This window comes from Alexandromys fortis, unplaced genomic scaffold (genome assembly GCF_014885135.2).
Source record: "Alexandromys fortis isolate MF-2015 unplaced genomic scaffold, M_Fortis_MF-2015_v1.1 scaffold_80, whole genome shotgun sequence".
NCBI lineage: Eukaryota > Metazoa > Chordata > Mammalia > Rodentia > Cricetidae > Alexandromys > Alexandromys fortis.
The window spans coordinates 7,489,913-7,512,657 of NW_026068174.1; the positions used below are offsets into that span (position 1 = coordinate 7,489,913).

Genomic DNA, 22,745 nt, shown 5'->3' on the forward strand with positions numbered 1-22,745 from the left:
ACAATATTCTGTCTGTGTGTATGCCTGCAGGCCAGAAGAGGGCACCAGACCCCATTACAGATGGTTGTGAGCCACCATGTGGTTGCTGGGAATTGAACTCAGGACCTTTGGAAGAGCAGGCAATGCTCTTAACCTCTGAGCCATCTCTCCAGCCCTACAAAGATTCTTTTATAGAGTAAGGCCAGTCATGGTCTGAGATGGTCAGTTCAGGGGAAGAGGGCATGCCTAGCATGGGTGAGGTCCAAGGTTTAATCTGTAGCACTGAAAACGTGTTTTTGTGAGGAAGAAGGGCTGGAAGAAAGGAGTAGGGGACAAATATCAGCAAGGCATATGAGCATGTCCTAATGAAACCTGTTATTTTGTATACTAACTAAAAATTAATAAAAATAAATAAGTCAGTATGCCCAATATTGGAATTATGTTTTTCTTTGTAATCTAATTTCCTCTTAATATATAAGTTTTTCATACCTTTTTAAACAAAAAATGAACAAAAAGACGTATTTTAAATAGGTGATCGAGCTGGGTATGATGGCAAGCCTCTGTAGTCCTAGCAATGAGGATGTGAAGACAGGAGAATAAGTTGCACCAGGCTGGTCAGGATTAAATGGGTTTTACTCTGTTTCAAAAACTTGGGGAGGGGCTGGAGAGTTAGCTCAGTGGTTAAGAGCACTGCCTGTTCCAAAGGTCCTGAGTTCAACTCCCAGCAACCACATGGTGGCTCACAACCATCTGTAGTAAGATCTGGTGCTCCCTTCTGGCCTGAAGAACAATGTATATCTAATGAATAAATAAATCTTTAAAAAAAAAAAAAAACTTGGGGAAAGGCAGAGAGTGAGATAGTCCAAGTGTGTTTAGGCTTCCAGACTACCTAGTGCTTGTACAGGATGAAACTGCTCAGCAGAAGGACTGAGAGGCTGACCTTGGCTAATCAAACCCAAAGCATAAACATCTGACAATAGTCAGAACGCTCACAGGAGGGAAGGGCACAGAGAGCGAGGGTTTCCCTGTGGTATTAGTTACTTTGTACCTAAGTGGTAAACAGCGATTGTGTTTTCTCCCTCGGTCTGGGTCCTTCTCTTCCCAAAGCAGTCCTGCCTGCCAGAGATTTCCCTCACTGTCTGGCTCAGGGGCAGCTTGCTCACATTTCCTTCCCATTAAATAGTACGTATACTAACAGCAACTAATTTTAGCACCTGCTTTCTACAGCGTCTTTAAAGCCCTGAAAGCAACTGTCTAAACGCACCTTGTCATGCTCACTCACTGAATACAAAACTTTCAGCGTCTACACTGGGCTCGGGGCTTACACCTGTAATCAGCCCTCAGGAGGTGGAGGCAGAAGGATCAGAGATTCAGTCACCCTTGGCCAGCCTGAGCTACGTGGGGACCTTATCTAGAACAAATCACTTAAGAATCAAAGGACTCCCTCAAGGTCAAACATAGGATCCAAAAGTGCAGTCGCCAGTTCTGGTGGCGCAGACCGGTAGGATTTGCTGAAGGAGACAGAGACAGGTGGATCTCTGGGAGTTCGAGGCCAGCCTGGTCTACAAGAGCTAGTTCCAGGACGGGCACCAAAGCTACAGATACAGAGAAACCCTGTCTCGAAAAAAACAAAAACCAACAACAACAAAAAAAGTGCAGTCAGACCAAGGCCTGGTATGGTAACTTCCGTTTGTCTCTCAAGGCATTTCTCCTCACGTCATCTCTCTCCCTCCCGGGCTCCTGTCTGATGCCAGCTCACTGGGGACTCCTACATCCTTCCAGATGCTCCTCTTAGCCCCACCAGCCTCTGCTCTCAGCTGACCCCCGGGGTCCAGGCCCATACCACCCAGGGATGTGTTTGTAGATGGACTCGTCCTGTTTCTTCCAGGTCTGGGTCCCCTGTCTCACTGGTCTGGTCTCTCCTCCAGCTTCAGCCCAGTCTTGCTGGACACAGTGGTGCCAGGCAATGGCGCTGAAGTAGCAAGTGTGAAGCCGACTGCCTTAGGGGGGCTGCAAGGGCCTACTGGAGGGAAAGACCAGCTCTGCTGCCAAACAGGCAGCTAGAGCCATGCTGCGGGGCAAGGGAAACACGGCAGAGGCTGCCGCCTGGCTCTCGGGCACACTCACAGGTAGGGCAGTTCAAGGCCCTCTCCCAGCTCTTGCTTTCTTCCCAGACACTTTGCTGCCCCTGTTCTGCGAGGAAAACCTGTCCTCCATGCCTGGGCTCCCGCTCCCGGGCCTCAGCCTGATGACTCACGCTCTCTCAGTCCCTCAGCTGTACCATAAACAGGCCCAGCTGTGTCACATTCCCAGCGGGAGAAAACAGCAGCTGCAGGCAGCCCCTCCCCTGGTGTTCAGGCCACTGGACAAGAATCCCCAGAGGCCATGGCCAAAAGCACTTTGGACCATCTTTCTTAGGAACCCTAAGATGACCAAAACCATATGCCTTTTTTTCACAAGAACCCGCAGGGGAGGCCGTGGGGTGAGTGACACCCCTTTTTCATATCCAAGGCACCCTGAATCTGCTCGACCCTGGGGCTACACCCTGACTCTGATGAAGTCAGAGCCCAGCAGTAGGTAGGGGTTAACATTTCTAGGCCTGTGGCCCTCTGCAGAGATGACTCTCATCCCCAGGTAGCTGGTATACACACCCTGGGTTCAGTAAAGCCTAGGTAGGCCAGGATCCAGCCTATCTTGTCCAGACTATCTACCCAGGAGCTAGTCTGGACAAGCGGACTAGGCGAAACAGGCAGGCACCCCTCAGCACACTTCGCTGGAAAGGTCCTTGTGGTCACCTTTCCGCTTCACTGGTGCAGGAGCAGGGAGGGAAAACTGCCTTCTCCCAGCCGCCTCCCGTTCCACCTGCCAGGCCCAGAACCCTACCGACACCCCCACTGCCTCCTGTCAACCCCAGCACATGTCATGTGGAGCAAATTCATGAGGTAGAACCCCTCTGATGGCCCATTTTTCCCGGGCCAATGGCCATCAGCTGACTGCTTTGGCATCCCAAGGTATGGATGGAATAGGAAAGAGGTTATGTGGGCTGTGGTACTCGGAGAGTTTTACCTGCCTGGCACCTGGGCTCTCCAGGTAGAGAAGCAAATGAAACCCCGCATGGCTGCAGAATGGGGCTGACTGACTTCCACCCCTCCCTCGGGTCTTTAAAGAGCCGGCTGAGTACTCTAATCTCTTCAAACTCCAATCTAATTCCCCTGAGATCATTTCTTCCTTGGGTTTAAAGCCAAATGCAACGAATAAAATGAGTAAAGTCCACAGAGATATTTTTTTTCCCCTGAACATTTTGTAACCACTTTTCTGTGAGGGTTTCAGACCAGAACTCCCCATCCCGCCCACACTGACAAGGGTCAGGGTAATGAAGTGGAAAAGATATGGTCACAGTTTTGGCTGCATCTGCTCCCATCTCTAAGCAACCCAGGCCCTGGATTGTAGGGTGGCGGCCCAAAGACGCCACCTCAGCCGCCGGCCGGTGTTTGTGCTTCAGCTGATGGAGCGAGTTAAAGGGTTGTACAAACTAGAGACATTAAGCAAACAGACTAGAGTGTGCTGACCAGATGTCCGGGGAGGCCAAGGCTCCACACCATGGGGTGTGTGCTTACACCAGTGGACAGGCGTGTACCTCCCTCAGGGATGCCCATGCCTCATGCTTCAAGAGACCTGAGAGAACCAGCCCTGACTATGGGTTAGCCTCTGAATCTCCTCACTAGAGGAAAAAACCACACTGTGGAGGACAGAGTATGAACTCCCAAAGCTCTGTGAGGGTGGAGGGTGGGGTACAAGCTATGGGCCACCTACTCCTGGTCTGTGAGGAAAAGGCATTTTGCCAACTTGGGGCCCCTTCTCCACCGATGGGTGTACAGCCCACAGCCCAGGTCATACAAAGCCCCTTGGGCCTGAGAAAGTCCCCCCACGAGGGTTTCCCTGACAACACATTCCCCCACATTCCAGGTTATCAAGGAGCCATTCTGTGTTGAAAAGCCCTCGTAGATTTGATTTAGGGAGTTCTAAAGACAACCTCGAAGACTCCTTTGTCCCCCAAATGAAAACACGGATGGGAGACACAAACAGAAAGCGCCATTGTGCGGCCAGTGCAGTGTCTCCGGGAGCTGGGCCTGACAGTTCTGCTTTTTAAAAGGCCTGGGCTGTGTCACAAGCAGATTCAGCTCTGCTCAGCAGAAAGCCAGGAACATTGCCTAACAGCTTCAGTCTGTCCTCCACGGCAGCTTCCTATTCCTCTCAGTGTTTATTCCCATGAGAGATCAGGTCCCGTGGGAAGCCTCATGGGACAAGGGGATGTCCAAGGGGAGCCCTCCAGCCTGGGGGAAGGGGTGGAGAGCTATCCTGAGCAACCAGAGATACTGGGGCGGGGGGGGGNTTGATAGGATTCAAACCTATAAACTTTTAGTTAACAGCTAAACACCTTAATATGGCTTCAATCTACTTCTCCCGCCTATCAGGGGGGGGGCGGGGGGACCTCTAGGGGGTATTGACCCTCTGCCCTCAGGTGGAGGACAGTGTAGCTTCTCAGAGACTCTAGACTGAAGGCTGGCAAATGCTTTCCATAAAGGGCCAGACAGTAAATATTTCTGTCTTTGTGGGCCATATGGTCTCTGTCACGATAGCCCGACAGCCTCTGTTACATGAGAGCATCCACAGGCAACACGTGAGCAAACCCAAATGATGTGTTTCAAGCAAAATCTTGTTTATAAAAACAGGCAGAGGTTTGCATTAGGCCTGGGATAGCAGCTCACTGACCCCTGCCCTATAGATAAAGAAGTCAGAGGACAAGCCCTAGACCTCCCTTAAAAGGACAGATCCCTCCTACCTAATGCTTTACACAGGACCCACTCACATGTAGCCTGGCCAGGGACCTGAAGTGGTGAAGTGGGTGGGAGAGCCAGGAGTTACTAGAAAGCGCGAGCGTGCACACACGCACACACACATGCACACACGCACGCACGCACACACGCACTCACGCAGTCATGATGAAAGCAAGCAACACTGTGCAAGACATGACCCTGAGTAGAACATGTATACTGTTTGCTTGGGGGCTAAGCACATAGTTTTTCTGGAGCCTATCACGGACCATACAGAAATCTAAAAACACTGTTTTGTTTTGTTTTGTTTTTGTTTTGTTTTTTTGAGAAGGTTTCTCTGTAGCTTTGGGTGCCTGTCCAGAAACTAGCTCTCCTAGACCAGACCTTGAACTCACAGAGATCCAGCTGCCTGAACCACTGGTGCTTTGTCTCATTTTGATTAAAGAAAAAAACTTTAATTATGATGTATCATTTTTCACTGTGTTCAAAAGATGAAAGAGGCACCTCTTTAACCCTAGCACACAGGAAGCAGGAACAGGCTCTGGGAGTGTGGGCCAGCCTGGTGTACACAGCAAGTTCCAGACCAGTCACGGCTACACAGTGAGAACTTACAGAAACAAAATGAAATAAGTAAGTAAAAGATGAAAGGGGACCAGCAAGATCCTGGCACAGTGTATAAAGGCATTTGAGACCAAGGAAACTCCTTCCCCAGAACCTATATGGTCAAGGAGAGAACCAACTCAGAAAGTCCTCGGACCTCCATGTGGCTTCATGTGCACGTGTCTACAAACATACACAACAAATCAAATCAAATAAAAGTAAAAAAGAAAACATAAAAATGAATGATGTAGCCGAGCAGTGGTGGTGCACACCTTTAAACCCAGCACTCGGGAGGCAGAGGCAGGTGATCTCTGTGAGTTTGAGGCCAGCCTGGTTTACAAGAGCTAGTTTCGGGACAGGCACCAAAGCTACAGAGAAACCTTATCTCGGGGGAAAAAAAAAAAGCGTATATTGAAAGTTAAAACATGCTAATCCTGGAGCTTAGAGATTCCACTTCCTGGAATTTATTTTACAGAAATACGCATACAGGATGTTCATTTCAACAGTGTTCACAAAGAGAAGGACTGGAAACCAACTTGAGCATCCCTGAGTGGGAACCTAGCTGAAGTGAATTAGAGTTCGTTTCTACTACAGGGTAGCATGGACCCTGACAATAGCAAGGACAACCACTGGGGACAAAAGGAAGAATGCAGAGCTCTAGGTACAGGAAGGGAACTGGAAGATGAACCCTGTAGATACAGAAAACCGAGAAAGCCAAGAAGAATAACACTGACGCACAGACAAAACTGAAGAATAAATTCTAAGGCTGAGGAAGATAAGACACTGAGAATTTTGCAGCCTACAATTTAAATTTCCAAAATGCTGAGTAATTAAAAAAAAATTTTATTTAACAACAACAAAATAAGAAAAGTCAAAAGAATACTTATGGGTTCATTCCTTTTTCTTAAAAGTACCTTGGACAACAGCTTCCAACTTCATTTTAAAGGCTTTCTTTTTAAAAAAAATTTTTTTACTTATTATGTACAATGTTCTGTCTGCATGTATGCCTGCAGGCCAGAAGAGGGCACCAGTGGCTGTGAGCCACCGTGTGGTTGCTGGGAATTGAACTCAGGACCTCGGGAAGAGCTCTTACCTGCAGGCTTTCTTTAGTGGCAGAAACAGGGAGAGGTAACATAAAAAGCAGGAAGGTAGCTTGGTGTGAAAATGTCATCATGAATCTATTATTCTGTATGCTAACTACAGAGACAACAATGAAAAAGAAAGCAGACACAGGCAGAAGTCAAGGCTTGCCTGCTGTCTCGTATGTTTTTGTTTTGACTTGTTTTTGTGATAGAGTTCTGCTATGTGACACAGGCCAGGCTGGCTTCAGTCTCCCAAAGAACCAGGATTACATATATATCACTGTATCTCTGCCCTACAGGATGTCTTTTTTTAATTTTTTTTTTTTTTTTTTTTAAAGACAGAGTCTCTGTTTGGTCCTGGCTGTCCTGGAACTCAATATGTAGATCAAGCTAGCCTCAAATGCACCAAGAGTCTCCAGCCTCTGCCTGAGTGCTGGGATTAAAGGTGTGGGTCACCCCAGAAAGCTCCTACAGAATTTCTTAGAAGGAACTCCCCACATGCTTTTCCTCTGTTTGTCTTTTGCTGTTACTGTTTGAGCCTTGAGCCCACAGTGGCCTTGAACTTCCTATGTAACTGAGAGTGGATGTTGTTACTGTTTGAGACAGGGTAGCCCTGAACTTCCATGTAATTGAGCATAACCCTGAATTTCTGATCCTTCTAAGCGCAGGGATTGAAGGACCATGTTATCATGTCTAGCTGTCCTTTTTATTATTCCAGGGGTACAGAGGCAAGGCCTCATTCTGTAGCCCAAGATGGCTTTAAAATCACAGCAATTATCCCCTGCCTCCTGAGTGCTCGGTTGCAGTATGGACCACACCACCCAGCTCTTCTCTTTTTATAGGCGCCGTGCTGGGGTTGGTACCCAGAGTCCTGTGACGCTGGAGAAGCCTCTGCTACTGAGCTGCGCCCGGCCCACGTCTACCCCTTGCTTCATGGTGACTAAGCATTGCTCTGCACTTAAGCCAAGCTCCGCAAGTCCCAGGACCATCTCCAATTTATATCCTGAAATTCAGATCTGCCCTACCAGATGCCCAACGTGACAAAAATAATAAGGGCGACACCAGGTTTTTTTTTGTTTTGTTTTGTTTTTTCGAGACAGGGTTTCTCTGTGGTTTTGGAGCCTGTCCTGGAACTGGCCCTTGTAGACCAGGCTGGCCTCAAACTCACAGAGATCCGACTGCCTCTGCCTCCCGAGTGCTGGGATTAAAGGCGTGCGCCACCACCGCCCGGCGCGACTCCAGGTTTTTGTTTTTCATCTTGATAAAAAAAAAAAAAAGGGTTGGTGGTTTCCATGCTGTCCAAGAACAAACAGAACCATGCCTGACTCCTGTTTCACACTTACACAACCTAGTGGAATCTGTGTACTTTTCACAGTGCGAACACACTTCTCCCTGTTTCAACATCTGTTTTCCTCTGGGATTATGACATACGTGGGAGACAATATCTATTTTGGTTTTAAATGTATCTGATTAAAAAAATAAATAAAAAATAAAAATGCCCCGACAGATCCAAAGTACACCTTGAGGGCTCCAGCAGGTGAAGCAACTGATCCCCCAGGTGAGTGTGCCGCTCACCCTCAGACTCCCACACCCAGGGCTCAATACACATGCTGCCTACACCGGGCCTCCTTTCCTGAAGAGACTGCGGTGAACTTTCCCTGTCCAGGGACAAAGGCCCAGATGGTTAATCCTCCCTACCAGGGAAAGCATAGGAAAAGGGAGCAGAGAAGATGTAGGCCTGCAGACTGGTAACCAAGATGCCAGTATCTCTGCAGGCTCTTTTATCAAAGGACCAGAAAGGTCCCAGCACTCTCGGAGCAAAACCTCAACAAAAGGCCTCTTAACAGCTTGACTCCTGATAAGAGCATAATGGGAAACAGAACCAGACTTAAACAGTCATGGTTTATAAGGCTTCAGAGGTAAACTGAGTCGGGAAATGTTCCTTTGATAGAAGCCTGTCGGTGTAAGTCTGCGGTCTTCCCTTAGGGAAAGATATTTCTATTCCTTCTTTAACTTCCTTCAGCTCCTCCTCCAGCCCTCCTTAAAAAGAAACCTGTTTTGTGGTGTCCTGGTGGTCCTGCCAAGAACATGCTCCACATTCCAAGAAACAGTTTCACCTATCTGGCCAGACATCTGTGTCCTAGCAGGGAAGAGTGTCACAATGTTGCCACTCAGTTCCAGGCACCTGCAAAGGTTGGGGCTGGGTGGTTCCAGGACAGGCTGTCTACAAATGGCACTGTAAGCCAGAGTTCCTGGAGAGCCTCGGGATGGCAGCCACTGATGATAAGAAACAACGCGGGCAACGCGTTTTCCCGGCTCTTCTCTGACAGAAACCTGCGTTCCCCCATACCAAAGGCAAGCCCAGAAGCAGCTGCAAGTCACCCTGGGAGTCACACCTGTCTGCTTTAGAACCTATGGGACTGGCTTTGCTGTCAGGCTAGAGAAACCCCAGCCCAACACTGCTTGGGCCATCCAAGTATAAAGGGGAATGGAAAGAAAGGACCCGGAAGCCAACCAATATGCCCGAATCCCGCACTTCCCCAGCTGGAAACGTTCCTTAACAAACCAATACTTACGGTTAATGAAGTGAACGTCATGCACATCCCCCCAAAGCCATTCAGAGCCAAGGCGATGAAGATGAGCACAGACAGCGCTGTGGACAGACAGAAAGCCATAATTGGGGGAGCACAGGAGCACAGCGTTCCATACTGAGAAGGCTACAGATGAGCTAAAAATAAAGGCCAGGCCATCAAGGGTTAGCGACGCCTGGATAGCACTCCCTCCGTCCTCTTGCCTACCTCAGGGACCTTGAGTTCTAGCAAAAGACGTGTGCCCACTCTCTTTTCTGTTGACCTAGACTCAATCAAATGACCCCAAAAATCTGCTCACAGACAATAAAACCCCAGGTTCCTGGGAATCTGCAGGTGAGCCTGGCTAGGAGGTTACTGAGATCCCGGTCCTAGTTTGGAGTTGTGCGAAAAGCCCTTAAAGTTCTCCACTGGAGATGGGATCCAGGTGTTTCCTAAGTTGTTTTTCAAGGGCTGGCCTAGGCTGCCCTGAGGCCTAGGCTCAGCTGGGTGTGGTGTACCATGCCTATAATCCCAGCCTTCGGGCTGAGCCAGGAGGACTACGTTTGGGGCAAGCTTGGACTACCTCCGTCTCAAGCGTCCAAGAGCTGGGATGTTGCTCGATGGCAGAGAGCTTGCCTGACATTTACAAGCCCTGGGTTCAATCCACAGGACTGAAACAAAGAAGAGGAAGACGAGGAGAGGGCTCAGCTACCATTTCTGAACCATGGAAGGCCATGTCCTGTACCGGGCCTGGTCCACAAAGCTTGTCTTCCAAGTGGCATCAGCGAGGCTACCACCATGGACTGGGTTGGTGGCTTGGGGATCAGACAGGAGCCGCACACACCCTGAGAACACCTCTTACACTTCTGCGTGGGGTGATTATTCTCTCACTAGCAACACATTTGAAAGAGCTAAGTCCTAGGCAATAGACCACCAATCAGAAAGCTGCCCTGGCCACCCATGAGGTAAGTGAGCAGTCAGCTAAGAGGTATCCCTTCTGGCTTGAACAGGGAGCACCAAGCCTAAGATAGCATCCAAGAGCAGGTGGGCCAGTGAGCACCTGTGGATGATGGCGCTTCCCCCAGCTTCTGGCATAAAAGAAAAGGCATACTCACAGTCTGGGTTACTCGCTCCATATGCAATCAGCAAGCAGGAGACCGCAAAGCAGGCACTGAAACCAAACAGAAAGTGTTCTGTTGATACTATGTTATCAAGTGCTGTTACTAGATGGTTATGGGGGGCAGTAATTTACTATGTGTCACTTCAGAACATTTATAATCACCACTTAACAGATCTAGGAGACCAGGGAATGCGCCTTGTGAGGCATGCAGGATGATCCAGGAGGATAATGGTCTCTTGGGAGTTGTTTTCAGGGCTAAGACTTGAACCCGGGGTCTTCTGTGTTACACAAGTGCTTCACCTCTGAGCTGCAGCCTCAGCCTCACTTCATAATTGTTACAATTTCATTCATTTTGCAGGGTGGTGGTGATGCATTCCTTTAATCCCAGCACTCAGGAGGCAGAGGCAGGAGGATCTCTGTGAATTCGAAGCCAGCCTAGTCTACAAGAGCTAGTTCTAAGGCTCCAAAACTACAGAGAAACCCTGTCTCAAAAAACACACAAACAAAACAAAAAACAAACAAAACAAAAAACTTTATTCATTTTAATTAATCGATTGACTTTATTCTTATTATTTTTTTGGTGCTGGGGTAAAACCCAGGGCCATGCACATGTTGGGCAAGCACTCTACCACTGAGCCCCATCCACAACATTTAAAGCACACAGTACTAAGAATGGCATATGTGGACTATAACTCAGTTGTAAAACACTTGTCCAGCATACATTATGCAGAGTTTAATGGGCAGCACCTCTCACCCCTCCTACACACACACACACACACACACACACACACACACTACCTATATACCTAATCTACATTTGCATATATTTATAGATGTTCAAAAACTTTTTTCTTCCTGTGTTGTAATAGGAGCGGCGGGGCTGCATCCCCCAGCACCGGCCACCCGCACGGCTAGCATATGCCCCGAAATAATTACATAGAAACTGTATTCTTTTGAACACTGCCTAGCCCATTAGTTCCAGCCTCTTATTGGCTAGCTCTTACATATTGATCTAACCCATTTCTAATATTCTGTGTAGCACCAGGAAAGATCTTAACCTGCGTCTGTCTGGAGTGGGAGAATCATGGCGACTCCCTGACTCAGCTTCTTTCTCCCAGAATTCTGTTCTGTTTACTCCACCCAACTAAGGGTTGGCCTATCAAATGGGCCTAGGCCATTTTTTCATTAACCAATAAAAGCAACAGATTAGAAAAAAATCACTCCCACATTCCTGGAGGAAGTATAAGGCCACAAATCCTTGGAAACCAATGTTCTTCTCTACTTATTTTACTCTGGCACGTATAGACACACAAGTTGGTGCGTGCATTCCGTGTATAGTGGTACAGAGTAGAGAGGTCAGGGGCAACCTGCAGGAGTCAGTTCTCTAGCTTCTAGGTTCTAAGGGTGGAAATAAGGTCATCAGGCTTGGTGGCAAGTATCTTTACCTGAAGAGCCATCCTGATGGCCCCAAAAACTAATGTTAAAGACAAGACCAGCAAGTTCAGGTCATCCCAGATGGGCCTGAGTTGTGGGGCTTGCATGCAGAACACAGGGAAAGGCCACACAGAGAAGGAACCCTGCCCCAGGGTGTTGAGGGAGCCCTATGGAGCACCTGCTAGCACATTCTGAGATTCCCTACAGCAGGGGATGCAGCTCAGGGGACCACTTATCCTCATCCTTCCCCCAAGGAACCCATACTGACCTGCCCAGTAGCCTGAGATTCCTTGGACCATACTTGTCCATGATGATGCCCAGAGGCAGGGTGATGGCACTGAGCAGGAAGGAACCCACAGTGAATGCCAAATTTAGAATCTCATCTTGGGCCTTGCAGCTGAGCCAGCCGTTCACCAGGCTCACCTCCTCGAGCTCTGGCTCTGCAGTGCTCCCGACTGTGCCATTGGTGACATTCTCTGTGTGTACAAAGAAGGAAGATATGGTAGGTATTCGTGAAGACCCAAGAGACAGATGCTCCTTCAGAATTATGCCACTAAGAAAGCCAAAGCTCGTTCTGAGAGCCTTAAGGCTCCGGCAACTGACAAGACATGGCTCTGCCGCCCAGACCCCTGCAGCAATAATGCAGGTGTTTACAACATTTGTAGAATCACAGAGCAGTCAAGAATCCAATTTAAAAAACCATAAAGTCTTGCTCACAACTTCAAGGGCTTCATGTGTCCCTTGACACTCACCAGTGTCCCAGATAAGAATTCCCACTCTAGAATGATAGTGAATTCCTGTTATCTAAGCAGGAGGATCAGGGGCTCAAAGTCATCCACAGATAATGAGTCTGAGGGCAGCCTAGGCTACATGAAACCCAGTGTCCAATGGGAGAGTTGGTGGTGCGACAGAATGGCTCAGCAGGTAAAGGCACCTGCTTGTCCTAGAACTCACTCTGTAGACCAGGCTGGCCTCGAACTCACAGAGATCTGCCTGCTTCTGCCTCCTGAGTACTGGGATTAAAGGTGTGCGCCACCACCACCCAGCAAGACGCACCATTTTTCCTTCTCTTACTGGAGCTATTGTGTTGATGGTCACCTCCTCCCACGACCACATCCAGAGCCTGCTGTGTGAGCCACACTTGCACACATGAGTGCCCCCTCCAAAGTTCAACCAGATTCAAAACAACCCAGAAAAGGAAGGGAGAAGAGCTGCACCAGCTGGAGGGAGGATGGGGACAAGTGGGGAATAGGACTGGGGCACTCTCCATCAGTGATGCTGACTAATCCTGCAGAAACAAGCCGCTGATTAGCTCTGAGGCTCCAACAACGAGACAAGGGAACTTAACTGTGTGCCTCCCAGGTGCAGCCCTCTGGCTGCGAGGGGTAGGAGAAGTGGGGGTTGCTCAGCCGAGGACTAGAAAACCTGCTGCTGGGCCTCTAAGAGCCACCCAAGGTAACTGAAAAGAAAGCATTTGGGGTGACTAATGGCACATGCCAGCCTCTGAGCAAAAAGCCCTGCTAGGGGCATGTAGAGACTATGATGACAGAACTTGCCTTCCCCTGCTTCCTGCTGCCTTAGAAATGGGACTTGATCTTGCTGTTGGTTCACTTACCCGTGAACTAGACACAATATAATGAATAGTATATACCACTAGAGCCTTGGGGAGGATCATGAGAAAAACCAGATAGCAGTCGAGAGCTCCCAACGGGCATACGAAGCGTTTGGTGAATAACTACTGTTATTGCTAGTGTCAGTTGTACAGGGGCTCAGGATGGAGGTGATTTAACAGGACCGCAGCGTCTCAGAGTGGCAGGGAACACGGCGCTATATCAACACGTGAGCGCGTGACTGTAGTTAGTCGCCCACTGGGCTGAGTCTGAGGCTAGAAACTGGCTACTGTGTTGCATTATGGCAGTGGGCCCTTGCCACAGTTGCTGTTTACTGAATGACTGGAAACAATGAAGCACATCCCAGTGGCCAAAGGGATTAAGAGAGGAAAGGAAAGAGCACTCGCAGAGCCAAGCTGAAGACAGAGGGATTTAGGGAGATGAGAGCCACAGGTTAACAGCCTGAACCCACACAAACAAAACCTTTCAGGCCACACTTCCAACCCTTGCCAGGACATCTTCCACACTAGCAGCCACAACACAAGGCAAACACCATTCGCTGAGCCCATTGGTCCCATGTGTTGCTGTGGCTGGCAGGTGTGAGGCGGCTTCTGGAAGGAAAAGAGTTTCAGGTGTCAGCCCTGCCAGCAGAACAGGAACTGGACCTGCAGTATGGGGACCGGGCCTCCACCCAGGAATGAGCATTTCTAGGCAATCATGCAGGTACGAGAGCCAGCAAAGATGAGATAGCGTGGACAGGTGGGGGAGGGCACTCCAGCCTGAGACCTGACTGTGGCCACCCAGGGTCTGGAGCCAGTTACTTGCACCCAAGAACTTTAAGTGCCATGGGCTCTCTGGCGACACAGAACAGGGGAGAAAGGAGAAATGTGGGGTGGGGGTAAAACTGCACAGCCAATTGAGGCACTCCCCCAGAGTCCTCCAAAGAGGACTCTTTTTTTGTTTGTTTGTTTGTTTGTTTGAGACAAGTTTTCTCTAAGTAGCCCTGGCTGTCCCGGAACTCACTTTGTAGACCACTGGCCTAGAACTCAGTGATCTGCCTGCATTTGCCCCCTGAGTGCTGGGATTAGAAGATTTTACCACTGCCTGGCTTCCGTGGTTCTTTGTTGTTTATTTTGAGACAGGGCTTCTCTATATAGTCCTGGCTGTCCTGGAACTCACTTTGTAGACCAAGCTGGCCTTAAGTTCATAGAGATCCACCTACCTCTGCCTGAATGCTGGGATTAAAGGCATGAGCCAATTTCACCCAGCTCTCCCTGACTCTTCTTATAAAGAGACAGAAGACAAACTTCCAAAACACTGGTTGGGGATGTAGCTCCGTGGTACAGCACCAGGTCCTGGGTTCAGTTCTTAGCACTGCAGTATATAGTGAAAATAAAATACTACGAGCTGGAGAGATGGCTCAGTGGTTAAGAGCACTGGCTGCTCTTGCAGAGGACTTAGATTCAGATCCCAGCACCCACATGTTGGCTCACCACCCCTGAAATGAGAGCTTCAGAGGAGCCAGTGCTTTCTTCTGGTCTCCAGCGGACCAGGCACACATGTGGTACATAAAAACACATTCAGGCAAAACATTTGAACACAAAAAATAAAATGACTTAATAACCTTTTTTAATCCTAAAATGGGCCAGTGAGGTAGCTGAGCAGGTAAAGGCGCTTGTCACCAAGTCTTACAACTTGAGTCCAATCCCCGGGACTTGAAGCAAAGGAAGGTCGAAGTAAGGAACCAACACCTGCAACATGCACACCGCTGCTCACACACAAACATGGACACACAGACACAACTAAAAGTAATTAAAAGAGTTTAAATCCAAAGGCCTTTTCAGTCTCCTGATATGGCAGAAGCAAGCACACGAGGATGAAGTCTATAGTCATTTGATGATCTGTTCAGTCCACAACTAGACCCAGAGAAGGGGCTGAAACACAAGTATCCTATCCTTCCTTCATGCTGGAGCAGGGATCAATACGTCAAGCCACCCATATCTGTTCTTAAATCCCGGCCAATGAGGCCACCAGGCCTCTCTGCTCACCTCCTTCCGAAAGTGATGTCTATCCGCAGATTATCTGAGTATTTGGGGGGGGCCAAACGGCCTCTTTTCTGTGTCTGGGGAGCAACTTGAGTGTCCTTACATGGAGAGGGACCTGAACCGTCATAGAGTCTAGAGTTCTGTTAGCAGTAAACAGCCCGCACATATCATCTTGGTTCCAGCAGCTGCCCAGTCATACCCAGGCTGTTCCAGTTTTATCTTCTCCCACCTGGCCATAGAAAGCCAGGAAAGGGACAAACAGATATGTACATAGGTAGTGTCCAGCCCCAAGGTGTCCCCTGCTCAGTCTAGAGAGCAGTCATCACCAACCTAGCTCAGGCCAGCCGTTTGGGTCCTGCCTGCACCTGCTATTAAACAGGTGCTTCCACCGTGGGGTGGACAGAGCAGCCCGGGCTAGCACAGTCAGGAAGGGCTAACGAGAAGAAAGGCAAGAAACTGGTGTGCCAGAGTGTGCTGAGAACAGGGCTAGGGCTGCCAGGGCCGGGAATAGAGAACAATACCCTGTACTGTTGGCCCCACTCAGAAGGCTCACAAACAAAATCTTAACAGAGAAGGCAGAGGAGGCAAGCGAGTTCTGTGACCCCACTCAGGGCTCCCCTTTGGCTTCTCCGGGGTCAGAGTCCTTCCCTTACCCCAGGCAAACAAAGAGAGTGAGGAACTCCAGAAGATCTCCCTGATGGTGCCGAGGGAACAAAGAGGCACATGGCAGGAGTTACTCTCTAGTTCACTAGCAGTTCTTTCTCAGGCTGGTGGCTGAACCCCTCCCCTCTGTGCTGCTGACCCGGCCAGCCCTCCTGCGGGTACCTGCACCAGCCTCTCTCCCATCCTTAGTCTATCCGGCAACAGGAAGCAGCATCTCAGCCCAGCAGGGGAGATGTGGGTGAGAGGTCGGCTAAGCCACAGAGCAAGCCAGAGGCTGGACACAGTGAGTACCATTGGGCCCTCTTTCGGAGGTCACAGCAGCAGCAGCAGCCTCCTGTGGACAGACAGCCTGTGTACTTGCCACCGGCTTCAGTGGCACCGAAGTGCCCTCTCACGACTCCGACTCCATATTCCACAGGACAGTAGGTGGGACTGCGGAGCAGCTGTGTGTCTTGAGAGACTGGGCTCAAATGGAGCCAGAGTCTGAGACTACGGTTATCCTGTCCTCGTGGGTTAGAGGAATGTGGAAGGCTGAGAGAACAAAGCTGGGAAAAAGCTGGGCCACCCCAGAGGCCCTTCCTATCACCTAGTGAGAACAGGGCTGGTCCACGGCTCTCCCACAAAGCCACGGAAAAGCCAGCCCATGCCCAACAGGACCTTCATGAGACACTGAGACTAAATAAGCCAACAGATGTCAGGGAGGGAAACCAGGTCATGAGAAGGGCAGAAGTGGCGGTGACAGGCAAGGGGACTCTTTTTGTGACACATTTTTTTGAGGCTACGAGTCCCAGCTTTTAGCCCTCTTACTGTTTCTTTTGGAATTTTTCTAAATTCAGAATAAACTAGGGTGAGTTAAATCTGTAGCTAAGTGGTAAAGCCTGTGAAGCCCTGGGTTTCTCCCTAGCACTGAAAAAAAATAATAAAAAACAAATTGTAACAAGTCCAGTATGGTGGCACACACCTGTAACCCCAGCACTTGGGAGGCTGAGGCAGTTTGAGGCCATCCTAACCTGAGTTCTAGGCCAACCAGGCTTACATAATAAAACCCTGTCCAAAAAAAATATAAAAAAATAAAGGGGAAGAGAGAGGAGTCAAGAGGATCACGAGTTCAAGGCTAGTCTGAGCTATATAGTGAGATCTTGTCTCAAAGAAAAATAGAGACAGTTATGCTCATAAGCAATAAGAGCCAAAAGCTAAGTTTCCATCACTGGCTTGTAGGTATGGAGAAAAGCCCATAAAAGGGAAGGCCTGGACGTAGCCCAGAATTCTCCTTGTCCATGTCTCATATCTGGGTCTGTGCTGCTTCCCCAGGGGACAGCAGCCCCTCTGCCCTCTAGAGGCACAGAGTCTTGTTTCTTGATGGCACAGCAAGAGTACCTAACTGTAAGGGCCAAGAGCACAGAGCCAAGCCTGGGTAGTAGAGCAAGCATGAACACTAGTGTCTGCAGAACCTGTGGAAAAGCTGTGAGCTCTGGGTTCAGCGAGAGACAGGGACCGAAGGATCCTGACGTCGACTCATGCGCTCACATGCCCATAAATGTGAAAGCATGTACACGGATATGCATAACAGGGGTTCAGCTTCATGTTGGGAGCTGGGCCATGGAGATTCCCATCTTCACAGCCCTCATCCCACCCACACCCAGCATGTGGCCAGCCCTCAACCATTCAAGGGTCTCTGAGAGGCTCGCTGAATTCTGGCAGTCCTCTGCCTCCCTGGCTTCCTTCTGGCCTTGAGAATAAAATCTAGTTTTCCTTGCCTCCTAGCCCTTCCACCGGCCATCTCTCTGCTGTACCCGCCTTTCTGTCTTCCCCTCTGAGGTGTGGGATGTGGCCTGTTCTGGCTTACACACACACACACACACACACACACACACACACACACACCAGCTCACCCTTCTTCACCTCTAGGCTTCTGCCTAAGTGTAGGAAGGCCTCCACCTGAGCACAGCTGATGGTCTCATGCCCACCACCCTCAGCTTTATGGAATCTTTGTGTAAAGACTTACTGGCGGAGCTGGAGAGATGGCTCAGAGGTTAAGATGCTCTTCCAAAAGACCCAGGTTCAATTCCCAGCACCCACATGGCAGCTCACAACCATATAGTTCCAGTTCTGATACTCTCACACAGACATGCAGGCAGAACACTAATATACATACAATAAAAATACATAAATCATAAAAAACTTATTAGCAAGGGACCCCTAGTCTAGCACCTCAATAGGGTTTATTAAGGCATCGTGGCTGTATGCCTTTATCCCAGCACTCAGGAGGCAGAGGGATCTAAAACCAAAACCAAAACTAAGCAAAAGAACAGAGAAAATGAAGGAAGAGGTCATGTCAGGTGAGTGGCCACAGTGGTCATTTAGGGACCAAAGGACTCAGCTTGGGAAAGCCCCAATCGTTCCACATTAGACTCCCAATTGTCCACACCAGGAGGACAAGAGAGGTCCCTAATTGCCATTAACAGGTGAGTAGTATACAAAACTCATGAAACACCCGGACTCAGCTCCTGAGCACTACCCCCATCCATGTGACAGGCAACGCGCAGCAAGCTGAGGGTCAGCAGAGACGCAAGGAATTCCTTCCCTTTTCCCACGTTGCCAAATTGGAACCCAACACCGTGTCTGCAGCCAGAGTCTGGCTAGAGTCCCAACACTGTCCTGAAAACCTTTCAACAGGTTCAGGCAAATTTCCTTTGATGAACACACTCACGCCATCAATCTTAAAAACAACACAAAGCTGAGGCATTCACATCTCTGTCAGCTACACACAAGTCAGCTCCTTCAAAGTCTAAAGCAATCAACTCAGCCATCCACTGAGGTTGACAATGCTGGGCCACAGAGCAAACCTTGACCCTAACCTTGCCAAGGCACTCCCAGTCAAGGAAGTACAAGCACGGAAGCTTCTGGTCCCAAAAGTCAACAGGTTACCCGGACTCCAAGAAGCAAGGAGGCTGGAGAGATAAGCTGTGTGGAGTCAGCAGACTTTCCAGCTGAGGATGCTAGCTCAGCGGGTTTGCCAGATAATCAGAAAAACCAAAATCAGACAGAGGAGCAGAGGCATGGGATAAGAAGTTGATGTTCAACCCACTGTCCTAACCCTTCCCCTTCCCTTGGGTTTGTAGGAGCGACCTGACCTGTCAATCTCTCGGCTGCTTAAAGACTGACTCAGCACTATGCTCGCACAGCCGCTGGAAGGAAGACGGTTTCGTCAGGAAAGCAGTTTCCAGCCCCACAGTGCCCATACCATCTAAGAAATTGTGGAAGCAGACAATCTGACTTCCCCAACACCACATGTCAAAGAAGAAAGGAAAGGAAAGAAAAGTCTGCCCACACTAGTCATCTGGTCTGGATGAGATACTGAAGATTTGTCTGGGAATCAAGATTTTTTTCCTTCTGCTTTTAAACGCCCAGTGCACCCTGCAACAAAGGGAGAAAAAGCCATACACCTCTACCTGTTCCAGTCCCCGTCCCTGTCCCTCCCCCATCTCCCCGGGGCCATTAATTTCCTAACATCTCATAAGCAGAACAGAAGCTTGGTCAGGGAACAAGGTCTGACTCTCATCTCAAGATTTCTTGCTGATGTGGGGAAAGACCTGCCAAGAACCCTTTGGCTATTAGGAAATATTTCTGAGTGCTAAAGGCTAAAGGTTGGATATAAACGATAGACTTTCTGCCCTCTTCCAGGTGCCCTCTGAATTCCCTCCCTTTCTCTGGCCCTTACCCTCTCCTGCTAAGCTCTGTGCCCTGAGGATCCACTGAGCAGATCAGAGAAGGAAAATGAAGACTGACTCAGAGTTACGGGCAGCGGGAGCGGGTCCAAAGCTTTCTCTTCCTGCTCAGAATGAGAGGCTGGGTGAAGTAGAATAGACTATAATCTCAGCATTCAGAGAAAGAGATGTAAGGATTACAAATTAAAAGCTAGACTGGGCTACACAGCAAGAGCCTGTCAAAAACAAAGACAAACAAACAACAAAAAAAAAACCACTTTAGGGCTGGGTGTTAGTTCACACAGAAACTGTCTTTAAAAACCAAAAGAAATAAAAAAACAAACAGCTGTTGAGGTGACACTCAGGTCTGTCTGCCTGAGTTCTACCTCCTTGAGCTCACGTGCTGGAACAGCCAAGCAGACGTCATCCTCTGGATTTCCACACAGTGCTCTGCCCCATCCCCCAAACGAATAAATGCAAGAAGACAATTAAAAGTCAAAAAGTAAACTAAAGGGCTCTAGAAAGAAAAGGGCACACTAGCAGTAACCTAAGGACTCAAATCTGGGCCACCATCAGAGAGGGCTGAAGTACCGGGTGGGGCGCGGCAAAGGCAGGAGGTCTGACCAAGGATGCCTAGGAAAGTGACGAGAGGTTGGGAGCTGACTGGGCCCCACCGATGACTGACCCTGCTCAGCTGCAGCCCTCGGGGTGGGAAGACAGTGGAAGGGATGGGCTGGGGGGCGTCGAGAGCCACCCTCAGCCTGCCTTCAGAACGTCCTTTCCCTCGCTCGTCCCCTTCCTCTTCCTTCCTACTAAGTTTGGAAGCCACTGAGATGTTCTCACAGTTCAGGAGAGGAAATGGCCTTTGGAGAATCATAAAGCAGCAAAAACAGACAAGAAATTATATCTTGGCAAGCCTTTAGGAGACTCCATAACGGCCTGACTTAAAAAAAAAAAAAAAAACATATATATCTAGATGAGCCTTCCTTCGGGTGGAGGCGAAGCCACTTCCTCTCTCTTGCTGCACTCCGGCCTGTGAATCGAGTTCCTCTTTCTTACACACGTTTAACTGCAAGGCAAGCGATGCTGCAGGGCCTAGGAGGCCAGGAGGCCAGCAATATTCCTGATCGCACGCAGGGGTCCCAAGTCTACTAGTCTGCAGCTTGGGCAAATGAAAGACTGATCCCAGCCTCAGTTTCTCCACCCACAAATGGGGACGATGATAACCCCGAGAGTTGGATGAGGATCAAATGGGCCTTTTGGCACTAGGAGGCTCTGTGCAGCAAGCAAGCATTGCTTAGATGTTCATCTCCACCCTCCCTCTCCCAAAGCCCCACTCTAGGAACCTGCCCCTGACCGAGGCATACTTCTCACCTGGCTTCGTACACAGGTAGGAGTAAAAGCCCTCCGACTTGAGCATGATGAGCAGCGAGCCCCAGCCCAGGAGGACTGCAGAGAAGAGGAGGTTTTCCAACACAGCCGTGCAGGCCATCCACCAGCGGCGCCGATGGGCAGTGGCCAGGGTGGGCGCCATGGTGCGGTGTGGCGGCTGTAGCCCGGCTCTGGCTCTGCAGACAGACACCTGCGCACAGACCTCAGCTTCAGCGGTGGCCCTACCCAACCCGTGTGGACGCTGGCGCACAGCGACCACACTGTCAACCCCCAGCAGCCCAGGCTGTAGGTGCACGCCTCAAAAGAAGCGAACCCCAGACCCGTTCGGGACCTGAGCCATCCCGAACCCGCGACTAGCTGGCACCGCTACCTTCGGCCACGGTGGGGCCCTGCGGGCCAAGTGGAGAGGCTTCTCACTCAGTTCACTCGGAGGTAAACTGAGGCATGGCAGGTGGCAAGGGACTAATAATGCATGCTCAAGGACGTGGAGCTGGCCCTGGCCCCAAGCAAGATTGAATAGCTGGTAAGGGGGCCGTTAAAGGAGGCAGTTTGCCGTAGGGGCCACCTGAGCCGAGGCACACCTGAGAGCTGCCACTCCCAAGGACCCTGACAGGCTTCCGCCCGCCCGCACTCAAGACCCTTCCCCAGAGCTAGTTCCTTCAACCACAAGATCAGCGCAGGGAGCTCCGGAACGGCCCGCCCACGGTGCATTCATTGGTGGAACCGCACAGGAACTGCTGCACCATTGGCCAGTGTCTAGGTCGCTAGGCGCTACCGCCACGCGAATCCCGCATGGGAGAGGCGAAGCCGGTTCAAACCGGCGGCGCGAGCCAACCGCGCGACCCCCGGGCCGGGTTGTCACCCCAGCAATTAGCCCGTTTCCATAGAAGCAGATCCCGCCCCTCCATCCTCCTACTCTCCCTTTTTGTTCCATCTCCCGCCCGGTGTCTTCTCCCTGGCAAGCATGCACCTTTCTTCCAACCCCGCCTGTGAGCAGCTTCAGCTTCCCGTACCCTCGCCTGGGGCCCGGATTTCGGGAGTCGAGCTCACCCGGCTCCTACCGGTGTGTATCGGGCCCGCCCGGCGCCTTTTCTGTCCCCTTTATTTCCAGCCCTTTTATTCCTACCCTAAGATGAAAAACACTGCTGCCCGTTGATTGGCTGAATGGGGCTGGAAACAGGCCTTGACCAATCAGCAGCTACCCGCCCGCCCCCCGGCGAGCAGAAGCCGGTTCCGGCCGGACTTGGAGACAAACAAGAGGAATGGGGGGGCTGGGGGGCGGCTTGGGCAGGCCCGGCTCTACCCAGTGAAACTGTAGTGCCCCTCGACCCGGAGCCCCCGCGGGCATCGCCCCACGCCCTGCTCGGAGTCTTCTCCCCGGTCAAATCCCTGCGTCAGCGTTTCAGGGAGTCTTGGTCCATACTGAGCTGGGCTCCAGCACCATATCGCTGGCCCGCAGTGTAGACCCCCGTCCACACCCGGAGAGAATCACGGCCGGATGCTCCAGCTCAGCGAACCATTGCTGCCCTTTCGTGCTGCGCTTCCCGGCCCGCTCCTCGGGCTTTGTGTCCGGGTTCCTCGCTGCTTTGCCCCAATTGTTCTATCCTGGAGCCGTCTAGGGGTGTCGGAATCCCCCGAACCAGGCAGGCCCTGACGTCGTGTAATGCATCCCTGTTAGATCTCCTGATTCACCAGCTCCTTGTCCTCA

At 50.3% G+C, this 22,745-nt stretch overlaps 1 protein-coding gene across 7 annotated transcripts in view; it reads right to left on the reverse strand.

Moving 5' to 3' along the window:
- The window catches only part of Slc43a2 (solute carrier family 43 member 2), a 46,961-nt gene extending 24,803 nt beyond the window's left edge, over window positions 1–22,158 (reverse strand). For 2 of the 7 annotated variants that reach the window (XM_050128839.1, XM_050128841.1), the window contains exons 1-5: window positions 22,008–22,135; window positions 21,020–21,227; window positions 11,889–12,096; window positions 10,182–10,237; window positions 9,073–9,149 (exon numbers count right to left, since the gene is read on the reverse strand). In XM_050128839.1, the coding sequence (XP_049984796.1) occupies window positions 9,073–9,149; window positions 10,182–10,237; window positions 11,889–12,096; window positions 21,020–21,179 (501 nt within the window). In that variant the 5' untranslated portion in view covers window positions 21,180–21,227; window positions 22,008–22,135. Of the gene's footprint in view, window positions 1–9,072; window positions 9,150–10,181; window positions 10,238–11,888; window positions 12,097–21,019; window positions 21,228–21,407; window positions 21,704–22,007 lie in introns of those variants that run through there. The other 5 variants (XM_050128840.1, XM_050128843.1, XM_050128844.1 and 2 more) reach the window with 5 other exon arrangements.
- Window positions 22,159–22,745: the final 587 nt, after the last annotated feature.